The sequence below is a fragment of the Xiphophorus hellerii genome, chromosome 17, assembly GCF_003331165.1.
Source record: "Xiphophorus hellerii strain 12219 chromosome 17, Xiphophorus_hellerii-4.1, whole genome shotgun sequence".
In the NCBI taxonomy this organism is placed as follows: domain Eukaryota; kingdom Metazoa; phylum Chordata; class Actinopteri; order Cyprinodontiformes; family Poeciliidae; genus Xiphophorus; species Xiphophorus hellerii.
Genome location: NC_045688.1, coordinates 19,357,547 through 19,374,618, shown reverse-complemented (window position 1 = coordinate 19,374,618; position 17,072 = coordinate 19,357,547). Strand labels below are relative to the sequence as shown.

The window sequence follows — 17,072 nt, the reverse complement described above, 5'->3', positions numbered from 1 at the left end:
CGCTAAATTACAAAGTAAAATTTCTTTTAACTCATATGTGATATACATACAGCATTTTTATCACAACTGAAATTAACATAGTTACTTGATTATGCTATAAACTGCCTGGAACACACATAATACTGCCCCTTTAAGACTGAATCCAGCATTATCACGATATAGCAGACTACTAACATCTTCTCTGCTCTTCCTCTAGCTATGCACGGCTGTGTGGAGGTGGTTAGCATCCTGCTGGAAAGGTAAGGGGGAAATGTAACGGTATGGTTCATCTTTTAAATCACGTGACGCATTGGAAGGTTCCATACTGTGCAAAGCCAGAATCTTCCTACAGTATTCATGACAATCACTGTAAGACAAGACCACAAACATGTGGCATTAAATGCTCTGCAGGAGACCAGAACTGAACCGATCCTCCTCTCTGGCAGACAGTTAGCACTCCACATCACCCTGAAGGCTTCATCCCCACTGGGAAGCATCGTAGTGGATAATGCATCATAATGTGGCAATGCATTTTAGATCAACTATGTGTCATAGGATCAAAAGGTTCAAAATGTGTAGCAACCTATTGCAGCCAGACTATGAGCCCATATGCTGACCTGCTCTGACTAATGTTCAGCTCTGCTGCATCTCTTCCAGATGTGGCTACGATCCAGACAGCGCTGACAGCTGTGGAGTCACGCCATTCATGGATGCTGTCAGGAACGGACACCTCCCTGTGGCCAGGCTGCTCATAGAGAAACACCAGGTGGATCTAAGTGTTGAAGGGATATATATAAATATATATTTTGATTCTGCATTGGTTGAGTCTGCCGGTTGTTTCAGTTCACCAGTTCCTGACGTTTCAGCCAGTCGTGCACATCCCCATGTTTTCCAGGTATAAGCAGAGTGATGCTCATCAAGGACCTTAGAGTCTGTTTGTTTTTACTATCACACGCATGGTTGGATGAAAACACAGAGGGAACATTTATTACAAAAAGTTGCATACACTAAAAAAAAAACCTCCTGAAAGTTCCTCCTAGAAGGTTAAAGTTGGTGTAGTTCTCTTTTCCAAATATGACCAACCAGTATCTGTGATTGTTTGGCAGGCATCTCCAGTGGCTGCTGATGTTCTCGGGGCTCAGCCGGTGCACCAGGTGGCCGTCACTGGCCAGGAGGAGGCACTCCGTTTTCTGGTGCTGGACCTGGCTGTGGACATAAACCAGAGAGCCACTGACATCCAACTCACTGCGCTGCATTATGCTGCAAAGGTTAGAGCAGCAGCTATCAGTATGAGGTTCTTTCACATTTGCACTTTAGGTCTTGAGTAGGAACTTACAGAAAGAATAAATGTTTAAAAAACAGATGAGCTGGGAGCATGTGTAGTTAGCATGTTCACTTCTGCTTTAGCATCGCTGCTGTGACTTGCGTTTGAGTCATTGTTTTGTTCACTGGCTGACCACAGCTGGTTTCCTACTTCCTCACTGAGCCGTTGTATTGTTGCGTGTGACTGCAGATGGAAACTCCATTTAAAGACGAGTCTGTGACAACAGGCTTTCAAACCATCCGAACCTGTTCCCTCTCAGTACATTTGATTTGTTTTCTTCCTGAAAATTAACAGTGAACTTTAGGAAAAAACAAAGTTTAAATGTAGGTACGTTGCAAACATTATCACCACATGGTTTTATATCACTGGTTCATTTTTTTTTTACCACCAGACATCCTGTTGAAGAAGTTTTTTAGCTCACTTCTAAATCAAGTCAATCAGGCTTTTCCTGGCAAAAAGCAATTTCTACCAATTGTGGTGTGTCAGAACTAAACCCATAAAAGGAAACGAGATGTGCTGCAGAAACCAACAGCTAATACAGGAATCACACACACACAGGTGTTACGATTCAGATATTCTATATTGGGCTGTTGTTGCAACTAAATACATCTAGTATTAATTTATGGCATGCAGTGACATTGATGTTATTGCATATGCACACCTTGTTTCTCGGTTCTGTTTTTCTCTCTTTCTGCAGGTGTAGAAGCAGACTTCTAAGGCGTACTCTCTTTATTCCTCCTTTTCTCTTCTACTCTCATCTCATTTCCCTTTAAATACTTTTTCTCCACTGCTCTCCCTTATTTTCTTTTCTCATTTTTGCTTTCTTTTCCATCTCCGTGTCCATTACATTTAATAAACTCAGCAATTTCTAATTAAATCTTTTATATACATCTCCAGTGGAGAATTACAACGAAAGCCATGATCGTCCACTTGTTGGGACTCAGAAATCAATCCTGAGAGCCACACTGCCAAACATGACATGTTAAAAATAAATTAATTCATTCATGAAAAAAACTATTTAAGATTATCCCAACCTTCGCTTTAAAGCAGGTCAGAAAACTTTATCTGAATTTTATAAAACTGTGCGTAAGGACATGCTGTTTGTTGGTGCAGTTACAAATCTAAAATTGTGAAATATCTTAGTTTTGATGTACAGTATGTCACGTATTGATAAAATATCTTTTGAAATTACCAACAGATGAGAGCTGACTGGAGGTAAAATGCTCAACTCCCATCTCTGGCTAACTGTGTGTATAAGTTCTATTGAGAATGCATCTACAATGCAGCAGCTGTTGGTTTTTTCTCATGTAATTTTTAAATTAACTAAACACTAACTTCCTTTATTATATCCAAATCTACAGGCGCTGTGAAATCTGAGTTTTCTCAAATGCTGTTAGTGGAATCCCCCAGCTAGGCAATATGAAGCTAAAAGAAACTGAATCCTGGAAGATAAAACTATTAGAGGTTGTAGAAGAATTGAGGAAATGAATGGTGAGGGCTGTCCTTCCAGCAACAGCAATGAGAGCCTGACCTATGGGGGAATGGACCAGTTAAAGTCGAGACCCAACAGAACATTTGTGAAAAAACTTTAAAACTGTCCTGTGACAGACAGGTACAGTTTAAGATCTTGCATGTTTGACATTAGAGGGCAATTGTTTTGTATCACAGACAAACTTTTCTTCTTTTAAAAGAGCCACAGATTTCTATGAATATTATCATCTATTATGCTGGTCAAAGAGTTTGTGCATAAAAATCGTCTTTTGGACTTGTGAAATTAAAGTTGATTAGTCAACCATAGTATCCAGCCTCTAGAAAAGAAATAAATACACTAGGAAACATATCTACAGCAGGGAAGTTACTGACTACTTAAGCCGCTCTACAGATTCCCTCTAAAAACTGTGACTTAAAGAAATGTTTAAAAATGTTACAAAATCCTTTATAAAAAGCTTTTTGGCGGCGGTAGCAGTGCAATCTGAGACTAATAAGGCTGGGTGTTTTTCAGGAGGGCCACACTGCCGTAATTAAAACATTAGTGGAACTTGGAGCAGATCTTCACGCTCGGGACAAAAAAGGACGCACCGGTAAGCAGTGTGTCAGACATCGTGTTCTCATTTGCAGCTGGATACATGTAACTTTGCGAAGAACAATAACTTTTACTCCATGTGCTCTTCATTTGTCTTCCCTCACTGAGCTCTCCACATGGCCTGCATAGGGCAGCATGCAGAAGCAGTCCGGACGCTGCTGCTACTCGGACTGCAGGACTCTGAGGACGGATCAGGTGCAACAGCCCGGCAGCTGGCCAAGAAGCAGAACGTACTGCGAATGTTTGAGCGTGACACGCCAGAAACACACACAGGGCCGTCGTGAAAGCAAACACACGTTTTTCATTGCCACTGTGAAGCTTTGACACTTCAGAGACGGAAGCTATTATGAGACAGTTTTGTGGAATTCACTTTAAATATGAGCAGATGCTGTGAGATCAGGATGTGTCTCAGCGCGCTCCCTTATCTGACAGCATCCTGATGATATCATGACCTTCTATTTTGCTCATGCCGTTCCTTGGAAAGTGGAAATATGAGATGAAAATATTTATTTAGAGGTTTGCTATGAGTTTTTTTCCCTGCCAGATGGCTGTGTATACTTTTTGTAAAAATCTGTTCAATAAATCTTTTTTTTTTTTTTTTTTAAAAAAAGAGGTTTTCATTCACTGAGTAAAGATTTTCATACATATTTCACACTTTGTCACATCACAAAGTTAATGAATTTTAGCAATTTAAACTGACACAAGGGGGTACAGTTAAATAAAAATTATACTTGGTTGCTTTTGCAAATAAAAATCTCCAAAATTAATCAATCATTTTATATTCAACCCCATGCCAAGTCTTGTTCAATAAATTGTCTGTAATTAGTAAAATACAGTCCACTTGTGTAGTTTAATGTCAGTATAAATGCAGCTGTCCTGTTTCTGGCATGAACCCAGCAGACAGGTCAGACAGAACACTGTTAGATGTTTAAACCAGAGTTAAGTTCTAAAACATAATTTACATTTTTTGTAAGGACAGTAACGTTTTAACAGGCTCTTTCAATTCTTGACTTTTATATGTTAGTAAATAGTAAAAAAATAATCTAATCCCATCAAGGTTCTAAATGTTCTAATCTCAGATTTTGAAAATGAAAACAGATTCTGCACTATTTTTAATAATTAAAGGTTAAGCCAATGTGGGGAATGATAAGAACTAAGTGCCCCTAATGATTGAACATCTTGTAGAACCATCAATGTTTTGTTTTCTGCCTATCATTTACATTTCACCCACTTTTCTATACCTTTTTGCTTCAGATGATTGAGTTTTGTTTCTGCACAGCTCTTAAAATGACCCACCTCAGCATTTCAAAAAGGTCACAATCTGGACTTTGACTGGGCAAATGCAAAAATTAACTAATTTTTTGCAGCCTTTCTCTTGTAAATCTGCTGTTGTACTTAGGAAGATTTTCCTCAACATAATCTAGTTAGACTTTAGATGTCAGCCTGATACAATACTTACTGACTGTCAGGTTCTATTGGGAATTAAAAAAGCCCAAGTCAAAAGCTGTCTTACACCACGGCTATTGGTTAGTTTGAGGAGTTTGTGCTGATTTGCTGTTTAATTTTCACCAGTGATGTACATTATGACTGAACAAATCTAGTTTGGTCAAAACTAGGACACATCGCTCATCAAGACTCATATTAATGCAACTTTACAAATCTATATTGTGCTTCCATAGAGACTTAGTCATTACTCCTGGCAACCAATCCAAGCCACCCATACTTTTTCAAAATGTCTTGTCATTATATGGAACAATAAACATGCTAAGTGCTAAATAATAACATGCTAATTTACAGAGTTGCGGCAAAAGCAAATGAAGTGGCGTAACGTGCTCGCCAACAACTGATGTTGTGTTTTCCACGATTGAGAATAGATTTAAATCCTTTTAAACATAATACAGATTGAATAATTTTCAATATATATGAAAATATAACCTGATATATTTCCCCCCGGGATGGACAGTGTTGCTTTTGAAGGAACGGAACAAAAGTGTGCATGCTCACTGCACCAGTGCTGGACCATGGTCACTATATTTTACGCCACAGGTACACTTGAAGAGGCCAATCACACTCTGCGACTGTCCGCTAAAGATTGACAAGCTCGGAAGCCCTGCCCCCTGCGTCACGCGCCTGACGTTGAGCTGCAGCCCCTTTTCCTTTCCAGTCTACAGATCTCCATTTTCTTATTTCCCGATAGCTAGAACCAGAAGACGAAAAGCGTTGCAAAATGAATGAAGAGTACGACGTTATCGTCCTGGGCACCGGGCTTACGGTGAGAAAGCGGAATATGACGTGGAACAGAGCGCGGGCTTGATTTGCAACCTGTTACTAGCGCAGTTGGTGGCTGACAGCTTGGCTTCGAGATAACTAGGCCCAATTAGCTAAGTAGCTAGCTTAGCCGCTAAGGGGAGCGGCGGTGTAATGTAAAGTAATGGAAACCCGAAACCGAGCAGCTAAGGCGAACACTTAGCATCATGCTATGTGCTTTCAATGGAAAGATTAATCCAGTATCGCTAAACTTGCATTAGAAGAGTAGTTAACCTTTCAGCTAGTTAGTATTTATTCAGAATGTATTTCCTCTGACGTTATTTTAAACATAAACTTCACCAAATATCTGAAGTAGCTCAACGCTACTTTAGTTGAGCTTTCCTCTGCAAAGGCGAGATTAAAAGGCGGATAAGTCCGCTAGCATTGGCTAGGCCACTTTGAGCAAACTAATTTCCCTTGATTTCGCTTCCTTCGCGAATCTTTCTGCATCTTGTTTGAATACAGAATTATTGATTCTGTGCCACTTTGCAGTCAGTCAGACTAGTTTCTGGATCACTAGATGAAATTATTCGTAAAAACCAAGTAACCTTTCAAACTTGATTTACAGACTTATCATCATAAACTTTTGCAGAAGTCCGTCATTCTTTACACTTTTAGTACTTTATTTTAGTGAAGTGTTTAAACTGCACACCCTTCCGTATTTTAAGTTTGACACTTTTAAGAGGCGCACAGAGTCGCTGCCTCGGTTATTGTTTGGAGGTTTCCTGAGCTGTTCCAGTATGTTGTGTTGTAACACTAAGGAAGTCTTTCATAGTATTTCCAAAACCACACTCACCATTCCATCACTTTATGGAGAGCTTTAAAGTCCTAAAGGCCTCCTGACTTGCAGGCAGTTTTAATGGCTGAAGCATACCATAGAAACCCCGTGATGACTTTATTGCAGGCCAATAAGCAACTCTATGCTATATATGAGTAGCGACATAACTTCTCATGCACTCTCCTCAACCTGCTGAACCTAACTGTAAAAGGAAATGCTAATAATTTTTTTTTTTATCTACCTACGCTTTTTAAAAATACTCTTCCTTCTCTTAGTGTCACTGCAAAAACAAACCAAAAAAAAACAAACCAAAAAAATCGTTACTGCTGAGGTATTTTTTTTATAGAAGTTATGTATGAGTGTGAAACTCACTTGGGTGTGGTCTCAACAGGACTGGAACTGAAAGATCACTGCACATTTTCTGAAAGTCCGGGTCAATAAGAGCTTTCTACCAGTCAAAACACACGCAGTCTAAAACTGTTGTTTGTATGAAGGGAGAGGGGTGTAGCTTCATAGGTTTCAGTTCCTGATTCAAATCAGTGACTTCACCAACATCTACCACCTTCCTCTTTTTGGGTCAAACAGCTAATTTATGGATGGAAACGTGTCACAGGTGTTATCAATATAGCTGGGTGTCTTAACTTCTGTTTTGTTTCAGTGTTTAAATTACTGAATAACATGCACCTTATCTTGTGTGATGTGCAACACCAGCTGGAGAGAGAGAGAGCTTTCCTGGATGATCCAAATAAAAATGTGGGAATTATGAGATGACCTCTGATTTCTACATGTTAATGTCACTTACCTTGAACTGGTTTTCACTGAGCTCAGAGTCCATCTAGAGGCAGGAAAGAAGAGGCATTTATAGACCAGCAAAAGCAGGAAGTATTAGTTTTTATGCATTTAGTTATTATAAATAAATAAAAATGAGTAGTAATGACAAAGTCTGGATAAAACAAAGTCATAATAATCATTAACATCGACTAAAAATGTGGTCTACATTTTTTTTTTTTTTTTTTGCAGGTTAGACCAGTCAGACCAATGTCTCCCAAACAGTTTAATTTACTGTTCTGTTATGTTTATTCAATTGATTAAATCCTACCTTATCCACTCAGCTAGTTGAAGATGATCTTTAAATTTGGATTGAATAATCTAGAACAAACACTTTTGTTTTTATTGTTATTCAAGCTTTGACTTGGTGCTAAAGTAAAATAATATGGCTGCACAATATTAGTAGCCTGTGCACTAGTGATATTATTGTAGGATATTGTGATTATCAGTTGCATCTAACCTGTTTTTCTGCTTATCCTTACCACCACTCTCCCTGGGCTTTTAATCTAGATCACTAAGGTCTTCAGGTACATAAATAATCAGCAGTAAAGTCCAGTCAACTAGTTAAATATATTATTTGCTATATATTTATTATTTGATTGGTGTTTGCAAAGCAGCCAATCCAGGAGCGGTCTTTTTTCCTTTGACCATGGTTGGCTGTATCCCCAATAGTGGAGATGAGGAAGACCATGGAAATTAGCTACTGCAGTAGTGCTGATACAGTCTCCACTGCATGTATTAATGTGCATCAAGGTAAATTGTTTGTACAATTAAAATAGTTTGATTATAAGTGTTTTTAGAGGAGGTGTCAAGGATTTGTTGGTTTTAGCTCTTCACATTCAGTTGTGGCTCTTATACTGGGATCAAAGAAAGATACAGTGAGTAAAAAGTGACAATAAAAATTATGGCCAGAAAATGCAAGAGTATGGTTGGATTTACATATGTAGAGTTGCCATTTCTTATAGTGGCTGGAGCATGTTTCTGTGGAAAAATGATGCTTTTAAACAGGATGCATATGTATGAGATTCCCAAAAAATGGACTGAATCAGTCATCTTCACCGGTAAGAGTGATGTATGAAGTCGTTCCTCTGGGTCTGGGCCTCCCAGCCATCTGATGATTCTGTAGAAGGAGAACTCTACAAAATTCACTAAAAAGTATTGGCTGCAGTTAGGCCATGCTCACTTTTGATTAAATTAAAATTATTTGATTTCACGCTGAGGACAATTTTGGGTGAAGTTTGAGTTTTTGAATATGCTTAGGCCACCTGTTTGGGTTTTTGGGGTAGAAAAAATAAAATAAGAAGAATTAGTTTTATTCCAATGGACTTAGCAGTACTTTCATTGCTCGGTCCTAATAAATGCTGCATATGTAGTCCATAATTTTTATTTTTTCCAAGTGTCCATTTCTTAGAAAGCTTTTGTCTTATTCAGACCACATATTGGGCTTGTTTGATTTTCATTTACATCAAGGAGTCAATGCTTCAAGGCTTAATGGCTAAAATGGGCTAAGATGTGAACATGGACTTTGTGCTTCCAGTGAATTTTGTTAGCTTTGATGTTTGCATACTGTATGTGTGTTTTTCCTGTGTCAGCGTGGCATTTACTGTGATGAGCACTCTGTTCGTGTTTGCTTTTATTCATGTGGCAGGCTGGATTCAACTGCAGATCACTGCAGAGGAAAGCTGGTTTTTCTTGATCTAAGCTATTTCAGAGCAGCAGACTAGTTTTCAGCAAAGGTGCAACCTGCCAGGAGACCTTCACTGTGCAGCAACAGGTGCAGGAGGGGCACTCCTGCTTTAAACATTGTGCTCTAATGCTGAAAGTGTCACTAGGGGTTGCAGGGTTTGAAATCGTAACATCTTAGCTAACGCAGACGGTGTGTTTGTGAGACAAATGTTAGTTGTTACAGCTTTTTTCCCACCAGTTTTTAAAATAATTTAAATCCACAAATTGACCCGTCTTCTGTTTTGCTGCTGTTCAGTTGAGTCTTAAAGTTGTTGATGAGAAAGGTGTTTGCTGCTCTACTTCCTTCAGGGCAGCTTTTCCCTGACAAACAGGAAACATGCAGAGCCTGTCACTTTCTGTGTGATGATGATGATGCAGGAAGTTGTAGAAAGTGACCTCATGCTCGGTAGGAAACTTGTTTTAAGTCTCTGGTCAAATGATGCACATTACACCCACTTAGTTCTGCAAACGTGCTTCTATAATCACATAAATTTCAGAATAAAGGAACATGCATACTTCCCTTCATTATGGAGCCTCTGTGAGCTTTATTGATACATTAGAATAAAACCTTTATGAAGACATTTGACTTTTAGTCGTTTAATTGTGTGCTTTTATTTTGTTTTTCAGGAATGCATTTTATCAGGCATCATGTCAGTAAAGGGGAAGAAGGTTCTTCACATGGACCGCAACTCGTACTACGGAGCTGATAGCGCTTCTATCACACCACTGGAAGATGTAAGTCGCCCTAAAACCAGTGTCAACCTCCCATTTGCAATTTAAATGTCATTTAAATTGCAAATGATATTTTATATAATTAAGAATTGGCTTTTATTTCAATCATCCCTTCTGTGAGTTCTCCTGCAGAGTATTGAGACAGACAGTGCTTTGTCTTTGTCAGCATCGTTGGAGACGGTGTTGGTTTCAGAAGTCAGGCCTGTAAGCTGGGGGTCTCATTGGGTTCTGCTTCCTCCCTGCAGCTCTACCAGCGTTTCCACCTGCCTGGCACCCCTCCAGAGTCAATGGGAAAGGGACGGGACTGGAATGTGGACCTCGTCCCAAAGTTCCTCATGGCTAATGGTAACAGCTGTTCTGGGGCTGCAACTAACGATTGTCTTAGCAATAGAGTATTCTATCAATTCTGATGATTAATTGATGAATCAGATTAAAAAAAAGGCACATTGTGCAGATTTAATGCTGGTGTGTTTGTAGGCCAGCTGGTCCGCATGCTGCTGATCACACAGGTGACTCGCTACCTGGATTTCAAGGTGATTGAAGGCAGTTATGTGTACAAGGGAGGGAAGATCTACAAAGTGCCCTCCACTGAGACTGAGGCCCTGGCATCCAGTAAGTAGTGCCTGTTCGGGATGTGAGCTCTACTCTCATTAAAGCAGCTCCTTCACTCACAGCGCGTTCTCTTCTGCTAAAGGCCTGATGGGATTGTTTGAGAAGCGACGCTTCCGGAAGTTCTTGGTCTTTGTCGCCAACTTCGACGAGAACGACCCTAAAACCATGGAAGGCGTGGATCCCAAAAAGACCACCATGAGGGCCATTTTCCAGAAGTTCAGCCTGGGACAGGAAGTCATCGACTTCACCGGCCACTCCCTGGCGCTCTACCGCACAGACGAGTCAGTTCTGCCTCTGGTTAACGTTTTCTAGTCTTCTATGCACTGTTCTGGAGGCTCAACGTGTCGTCGTCCTTCCTCAGGTACCTGGATCAACCCTGCATGGACACGATAAACAGAATAAAGCTTTACAGCGAGTCTCTGGCCAGATATGGCAAGAGCCCATACCTCTATCCTCTGTACGGCCTGGGAGAGCTGCCGCAGGGCTTCGCCAGGTACCACACTCCTCCTGGGTTCACTGTGTGGGTGTGTGTGTGTGTGTGTATGTATGTAGGGAAACTACAATTTAGAATGTGACATTGGGTTGGAGTCACGTTTTCTATTTGAGATTCTGCATAAATTATACGAAATTCGATTTCTGACTGTAATTGTGTTTTTCTTTTTGTTTTTTTTTCTTAAATTGCAAATGATATTTTATATAATTAAGAATTGACTTTTATTTCAATCATCCCTTCTGTGAGTTGATCTGAATCCTTCATGAATCTTGGGGCGTCTTTATGAGTTTTAAGTTCACTCTGTTTGCAGTCTGTTATACATCTGCTATTCATTCTGTTAGTGAAACGAATCCAGATAATTGCAGAGGAGTGAGAGCAGAGGGAGCTTTCTCCTGCAGAGCAGAATTCATAACTAGAGATGCCTTTTTTCTGGCCAACATACATTTCTGATTTTCCTTAAAGTCTTGATAGCAATTTTGATTTTGACTTGGTTTTAATTAGTATTTTTTAACTGCTATGACACACCGCTTAGTGTGCTGCAGACTCATAGATAGAAAAAGAATTTGGAATCTCATAGTAAAGATGGAATTACATAAACACCAGTAGGTCTTATCTTCACTAAGTCTAAAGTGTAACACACTACATGCATTTATATACCTAAATGACAAGAGTTTTTAGTTTTGTTGCATTTAATGACCAACTAGGGGGGAAAAAACATTTTCAGTATTCAGCACTGATCTGCTGATGTCACATCAGAGCTGAAAATTATTTCCCATTTCTGGCCGATTGAGTGGTGCATCTCTAACTTTCCTGGTTGTACCAAGTAGCACAACAATCATAAGACAGTTCTGTCATGGCTGTAATGCCCCGCCCCTCTTTAAGGCACCTTTGCCCTCATAAAGCCCCAATGGAACCAGCTATTGCCAGTGCAAGTGTGATTTTTTTCAGAAGCAAATGGCTTCTTGAAACTTGATGCAGTCACATAGGGTGTGAAATTGTGAAACAAATGGCATCATGTGACGTCTGTCAAAAACAATCAACCTCTGTTGATTTAAATTCCTACAGCCTCATCACAGGCGTGCTGCCATGACGATTTAACCAGTGATACGGCGCATCAGCTGAGGCCTGCAGATGTTTCTCTGACATCAAAGATACACCAGTCACTTGAATGACTTTATTGTTCAGATCTCTACTGGTTGCACTCTGGTTGACTTTCTTTGTGCGCGCATTGTCATACCTAGTTCAGTGCATCAACTATAAACTGAGTTTGAGAGGTGAAAGTAGACGAGCGACCACATAGGGACAGAAATGGCTCATGACGTGATCTGGTTTTACTTAGGCTAATAAAATCAATAGTAGTATCTGTAACCTTGACTACCTTCTATTACTACATATAGCCATCTTATTGGAGTTGAGGGGCTGGTCTCGATGGCGGGGGTCCTAATTGTCTGTGAAACACTGACTATCATAAAGTAATGTCAGTGTTACTTCACTGACATGCCGAAGAGAAAAACACTTCTTCCTTAAGGCAATAAAAGAAGAGCTAAATAAATTTTCAGTTAGCCCTGCTGGCAGAATGTCAGTGAAAGTTTTTGTGAAACTTTAATTTGTGTTGCAGTGTTTCTTGTTTGGTTCTATCACAGGTTGAGTGCCATCTTTGGTGGGACGTACATGTTGAACAAGCCCATAGAGGAGATCGTGATGGAGAACGGGAAGGTGGTGGGAGTCAAGTCTGAGGGAGAGGTGAGCTCACAGCTATCAATATCATAGTCTTTACTCACAGTGACTTCAGCCTAAACACTGTTGGGCAGAGAAATGGAATGAAAGTATTTATGTTATATAAAAATGTTAACCTTAGTTAGGAATTCTTTTACTATTTATGTTTTCTCGTCCTGCTTTTCTTTTCATAAAACCAACATTTGTCATTTTCCCGTGGAATGACATTAATTCAGAATTATTAACTATGTTTTCTTAAATACATCAGTTCACTCATGTCTGATTTGGAACCACCACCTGCTTGGACTCATTGTAGAGTGTGGAGAGTTGTTATAGTTACACAAGACACTTAACAGCTCAATGGTTTATGTAATAAAAACAGAAAAACCTGCACTGTTTATAAAGCATATTTGTATTCGTTCAAATATGCTTCAACACTAAATGTACTGTAACACTTATGTTTTGAATATCTTGCCTGAGAACATGAGGAATGCTTCTGGGTGACAAAGTAAACTTATTAATCAATCTTGTGACGCAGATGTTCAGTGAGTCCGCTTTATTTTATTTGTAGAAAAACGTCTACTCAGATATGTGGTGGATATTACTTACAATTAACAAAAAAAATTTAATCAAACAAGATATTAGAAATATTTAGCATATATTTTTTGCTATTTTGCTAACAATAGCAGGGGAAAAAAATGTCATCTGCTTGTCAGTTTTCCAAAAACATAAAAAATGATTAGTGTGTCTCTGATTATGGTAATGCTTTCTTGAAAAAAGTGCAGGACTGTCAGCATGTTGGAGAAAACAGTCATGCAGAAAATGGGCCTGTTCTGTTGGCTAGCTGATTAATATTAATACAGCATAAAAGCAATAGTTGGCAGCAGTCAAACCCACAACTAGGTGCAGCTCAAACGTCTTGGATCCATTAATTCTGACTGCAACTGTTCAGTCATTGCAGATGTCTTAAAACTTGGAATAAAATTAAGCACCACTACAAACTTTATATTTTCAAACTAACTACCTACAGTACATTTTTATTTCTAAAATCCAGCTGCTCTTTTTATTAATTTTCTCTCCACCTCCCAGATTGCAAGGTGCAAACAGCTGATCTGCGACCCCAGCTACGTCATGGATCGTGTGAAGAAAGTTGGCCAGGTGATCAGAGTCATCTGCATCCTGAGTCATCCCATCGCCAACACCGGTGACATCAACTCTTGCCAGATCATCATCCCACAGAATCAGGTTAACAGGAAGCACGGTGAGTTCAAATGTGAAGAGGAAAGACTTACTTAGATTAAAACAGAAATGCAGGAAATATTTAATTTCCACAGTGAAACTGTCAAACGTTAACTTCCGATTTTCTCTTTACAGACATCTACGTTTGTATGATCTCTTTTGCTCACAACGTGGCTGCAGCGGGTAAATACATCGCAATCGCCAGCACCACAGTGGAGACGAACGACCCCGAGAAAGAAATTAAGCCGGCCATGGACCTCCTGGAGCCCATTGAGCAGAAGTTTGTCAGCATCAGTGATCTGTATGAACCCACTGACATGGGCACTGAAAGCCAGGTAGGCTCAGTATTGTGAATCTACTGCTGAAGACTCTTCTTCCCATTGTGGTCCTGGAAAAACAGGCGACAATTAAAAACACTGTGTTGGTATGAGATAAGGTATTGTTTTAAGTAGGAGAGGTTAAAGCTGTTGAGGCTTTTATTTGGTAGAACAGAAGCCAGAGCAGGACTAGTCTGTTATAGCTTTCTAGTCCGCAAGTGTGCAGTTGCAGTATGGATCCAGCATCACCTTGTGAGAGTGTATTCCAAATTGTGTTTCCCTAGTAGGAACATGGCTTGAGGGGTAGGGGGAGAAGCAGGCAGGCAGATTGATGACCTATGGATACTTGCATGTGAAACTGATCTCATCCACCAATCTTTTCTCCCACCTCAAAGGTCTGAGAGAGGGGTGTGTTCAATAGTCTGCCTACTGCTGTCAACTTTGCAACTTTTTTGCTATATTTGTTGCAGAAACAAATCGGTGTAGGCCAAAATGAGTCAGGATTTTTAAATACTGTGATTGTACAGAAAACCACAACGATGCACCCCTACTTTCTAACAGCAATAATAGTTACTCCTCTTGCTACTTGGAGGAGAACAAGCTGCGGCCATTAAAGCAAAATTCTGCACTTTTTAAAAATCATTGATATCCTTGCCTGTTTTGCAAGTTGCAATTGTTTTTTTGTTTGCTGGCGGGAAAATGCTTTCGTCTGCATTCAAGCGCACCTGACTCAGCGCGTGAGCGTCTGTAACAGAGTAGAAGTGTGTGTTTGTATCCAGTTTTGTCTACATTAGCTTTGGTGCTTTTGAACATTTGCTATGAGCTCGTGCAAGCTGAGCAAGTGGTGTGGCTTGTTGCGTGCACTGTTGCACTCAGTTCAATGTGTCAAGTAGCCAAGCGACCACATAGGGACATAAATCAATAACATTAACTGTGAACACCTACAATGACTGTATGTCATGATCTTCTCTGCTGTGGGAGTCCCCATTCTGTCTGTTTACGTTAGCATGCTCAGTAAAAATTCATTGTATTTTGAGATTTTATTAGCATTTTATTCAGACACCACTCTGATCATCACCTGCAAAATACAGAACTTGCATCATAGACAAGATTACCACAAAGGAAAAGAAACACAAATGTTTGGGTCCCCCGGTGGGTTGGCTGCTCAGTCAGCTCAATCTTATTGGTCATAAATCTACCACTACAGCTCCAGAAAGTCTTTGAAAACATTGCTCTGATCTCCTGGCTGTGGTTTTCCTCATTGCTGTTTTTGTGGCAGAACCTAAATGACCTCCAGCTAGCGTTGGACTGTTTCCCTATCTCTGTATTTTTAATTTCTGTTTAAATCCAGTGCACACACTCCGAAATTTGTTTTTTTGGAAATACCTGTCAGTAGGCCTGCTGCAATAAATATTAAATCAAACTCAATTTCTATTTGCATGATTTATTATTTTTTTCTCCCAAAAACTGGATGACTGAAGTCTTCAGTCTGGTACTTTGGTTTTAACTAGACCTTTTTTCAAAGGACAATTTTGTTTAGAGAGATTCCCTAATTCATTTTATTTATTTCTGTTTTATTTATTTTGGATATTAATAATGTCTTCCAGTTCCAGTGTTAAATATTCATTAGTTATTTTAATTGAAAATGGTCTCAAAACAACAATATTATAGTTTATCACAATAACTTAAAATATAAGAATATGTTCAAGTGTGAATTAGACATTCAATTTTCTTGAAACAAACCATCTGTTTTATTGTAGATTTAGTTTATTGCATTAAGGCATTTTGTTCTCATAACCTCTCTGGGCTCAGACAGAAATATTTATCGTCTCATCCTTTTGTCCCTCCCAGATCTTCATCTCCCGCTCTTATGATGCCACGACTCACTTCGAGACCACCTGTGCTGACATCAAGGATATCTACAAGCGAATGACTGGTTCAGACTTTGACTTTGCTGAAATGGAGCGCAAAAAGCAGGACATCTTTGGCGACGCCGCAGAGTAGAGGCGACACATCCACAGTACTCCAGATTATCAAAGATGGCAATTACGGAATTCTTAAAAAACAAAACAAATAGATAAACTACAGAAATATGTATTCATGGGTGGGCTAACCAGATATCCAGGTATACGGTTTGCCCTAAGTGGAAGTTTATGATCTATAGAAAGATATGAAATAGTGTTGTTGGATAGGGTTCAGAAAGGGAGCATTGCTTTTTCAGATCTCATTCAGGTGGATGTTGCACTAAATACAGTTTATGCCTATTAGTCAGTACTTTATACTATTGTGAGTCATCATGTTTAGATGAAGCATAATCCAAAGACCCTAAATCAAAAAGAGAATTGATCAGTATCTTAAAAAAAATGAATTCTGGGGTGGGTGGGGTCCAAGTTGTTTTTTTTTTTGTTTTTTTTTTGTCATTATTGAGGTTCTAAAAGATGTACAATATCTCCAACACCACGTTGTTTCTGCAGGTGTTTGTTTTCCATGTCTGACTGAAAGAGAGGTGGCTTTGTCCTTTTTGTATTAAATCTTGTGAGCAACTTTGTTCTTTGCAGGGTGTCGTAATTTCAGGAAATAAAGACCTGCGACAGACGGGGTCTCACTTCTGACATACTGCCAAGACAGTATGCTTTACTGTAAACAAAGTCACGCTGATGACCGTACTCAAGAAGAAACTACCAACAGCTGGAGTTCCTAGAAAGCAGCAGACATTTGGATCTATGCCTGATAAAACGATCCAAACATTGATGCCGGATGGCAAATATGGTTCACTGTAATTACTTAAGAAGGACCAAATGTATACTGCTGCAGTATTGAACTGATGAGAGCCTGGTCTCTGTTTTGAACAACTGTAAAAGAAAAACACTTGGCCTGGGCTCAAATGATTTCTGTACTGCAAAGTAAAAAAAAATAAAACAAATGACTTGTTTTGTTCA

The 17,072-nt window shown here is 39.5% G+C and overlaps 3 protein-coding genes across 3 annotated transcripts in view; 2 read left to right on the top strand and 1 right to left on the bottom strand.

Annotated features, from left to right (window-relative positions):
- Nucleotides 1–4,150, top strand: part of ankrd16 (ankyrin repeat domain 16) — a 6,255-nt gene extending 2,105 nt beyond the window's left edge. The window contains exons 3-7 of the mRNA XM_032588868.1: nt 197–239; nt 637–745; nt 1,086–1,247; nt 3,306–3,384; nt 3,495–4,150. Coding sequence (XP_032444759.1) covers nt 197–239; nt 637–745; nt 1,086–1,247; nt 3,306–3,384; nt 3,495–3,670 — 569 coding nt within the window. The 3' untranslated portion in view covers nt 3,671–4,150. The remainder of the gene's footprint in view (nt 1–196; nt 240–636; nt 746–1,085; nt 1,248–3,305; nt 3,385–3,494) is intronic.
- Nucleotides 1–9,082, bottom strand: part of glt8d2 (glycosyltransferase 8 domain containing 2) — a 21,698-nt gene extending 12,616 nt beyond the window's left edge. The window contains exons 1-2 of the mRNA XM_032588874.1: nt 9,072–9,082; nt 7,782–7,786 (exon numbers count right to left, since the gene is read on the bottom strand). The gene's annotated coding sequence lies outside the window, so the exon portion shown is untranslated. The remainder of the gene's footprint in view (nt 1–7,781; nt 7,787–9,071) is intronic.
- On the top strand, nt 5,503–17,072 carry gdi2 (GDP dissociation inhibitor 2). Its single transcript, XM_032588867.1, has 10 exons — nt 5,503–5,658; nt 9,652–9,759; nt 10,002–10,101; nt 10,234–10,368; nt 10,451–10,649; nt 10,730–10,861; nt 12,505–12,604; nt 13,667–13,838; nt 13,952–14,151; nt 15,985–17,072. Exons 1-10 carry the CDS (start codon nt 5,614–5,616, stop codon nt 16,135–16,137), a joined length of 1,344 nt encoding a protein of 447 aa, XP_032444758.1. The 5' UTR covers nt 5,503–5,613; the 3' UTR covers nt 16,138–17,072.

Excerpts from the sequence above, each read along its gene's own strand:
- gdi2 (XM_032588867.1), top strand. The coding sequence starts at position 5,614 with ATGAATGAAGAGTACGACGTTATCGTCCTGGGCACCGGGCTTACG. Across the intron at positions 9,760-10,001 it reads CTATCACACCACTGGAAGAT|CTCTACCAGCGTTTCCACCT; the intron begins GTAAGTCGCCCT and ends TCCTCCCTGCAG. Across the intron at positions 13,839-13,951 it reads TCAGGTTAACAGGAAGCACG|ACATCTACGTTTGTATGATC; the intron begins GTGAGTTCAAAT and ends TTCTCTTTACAG.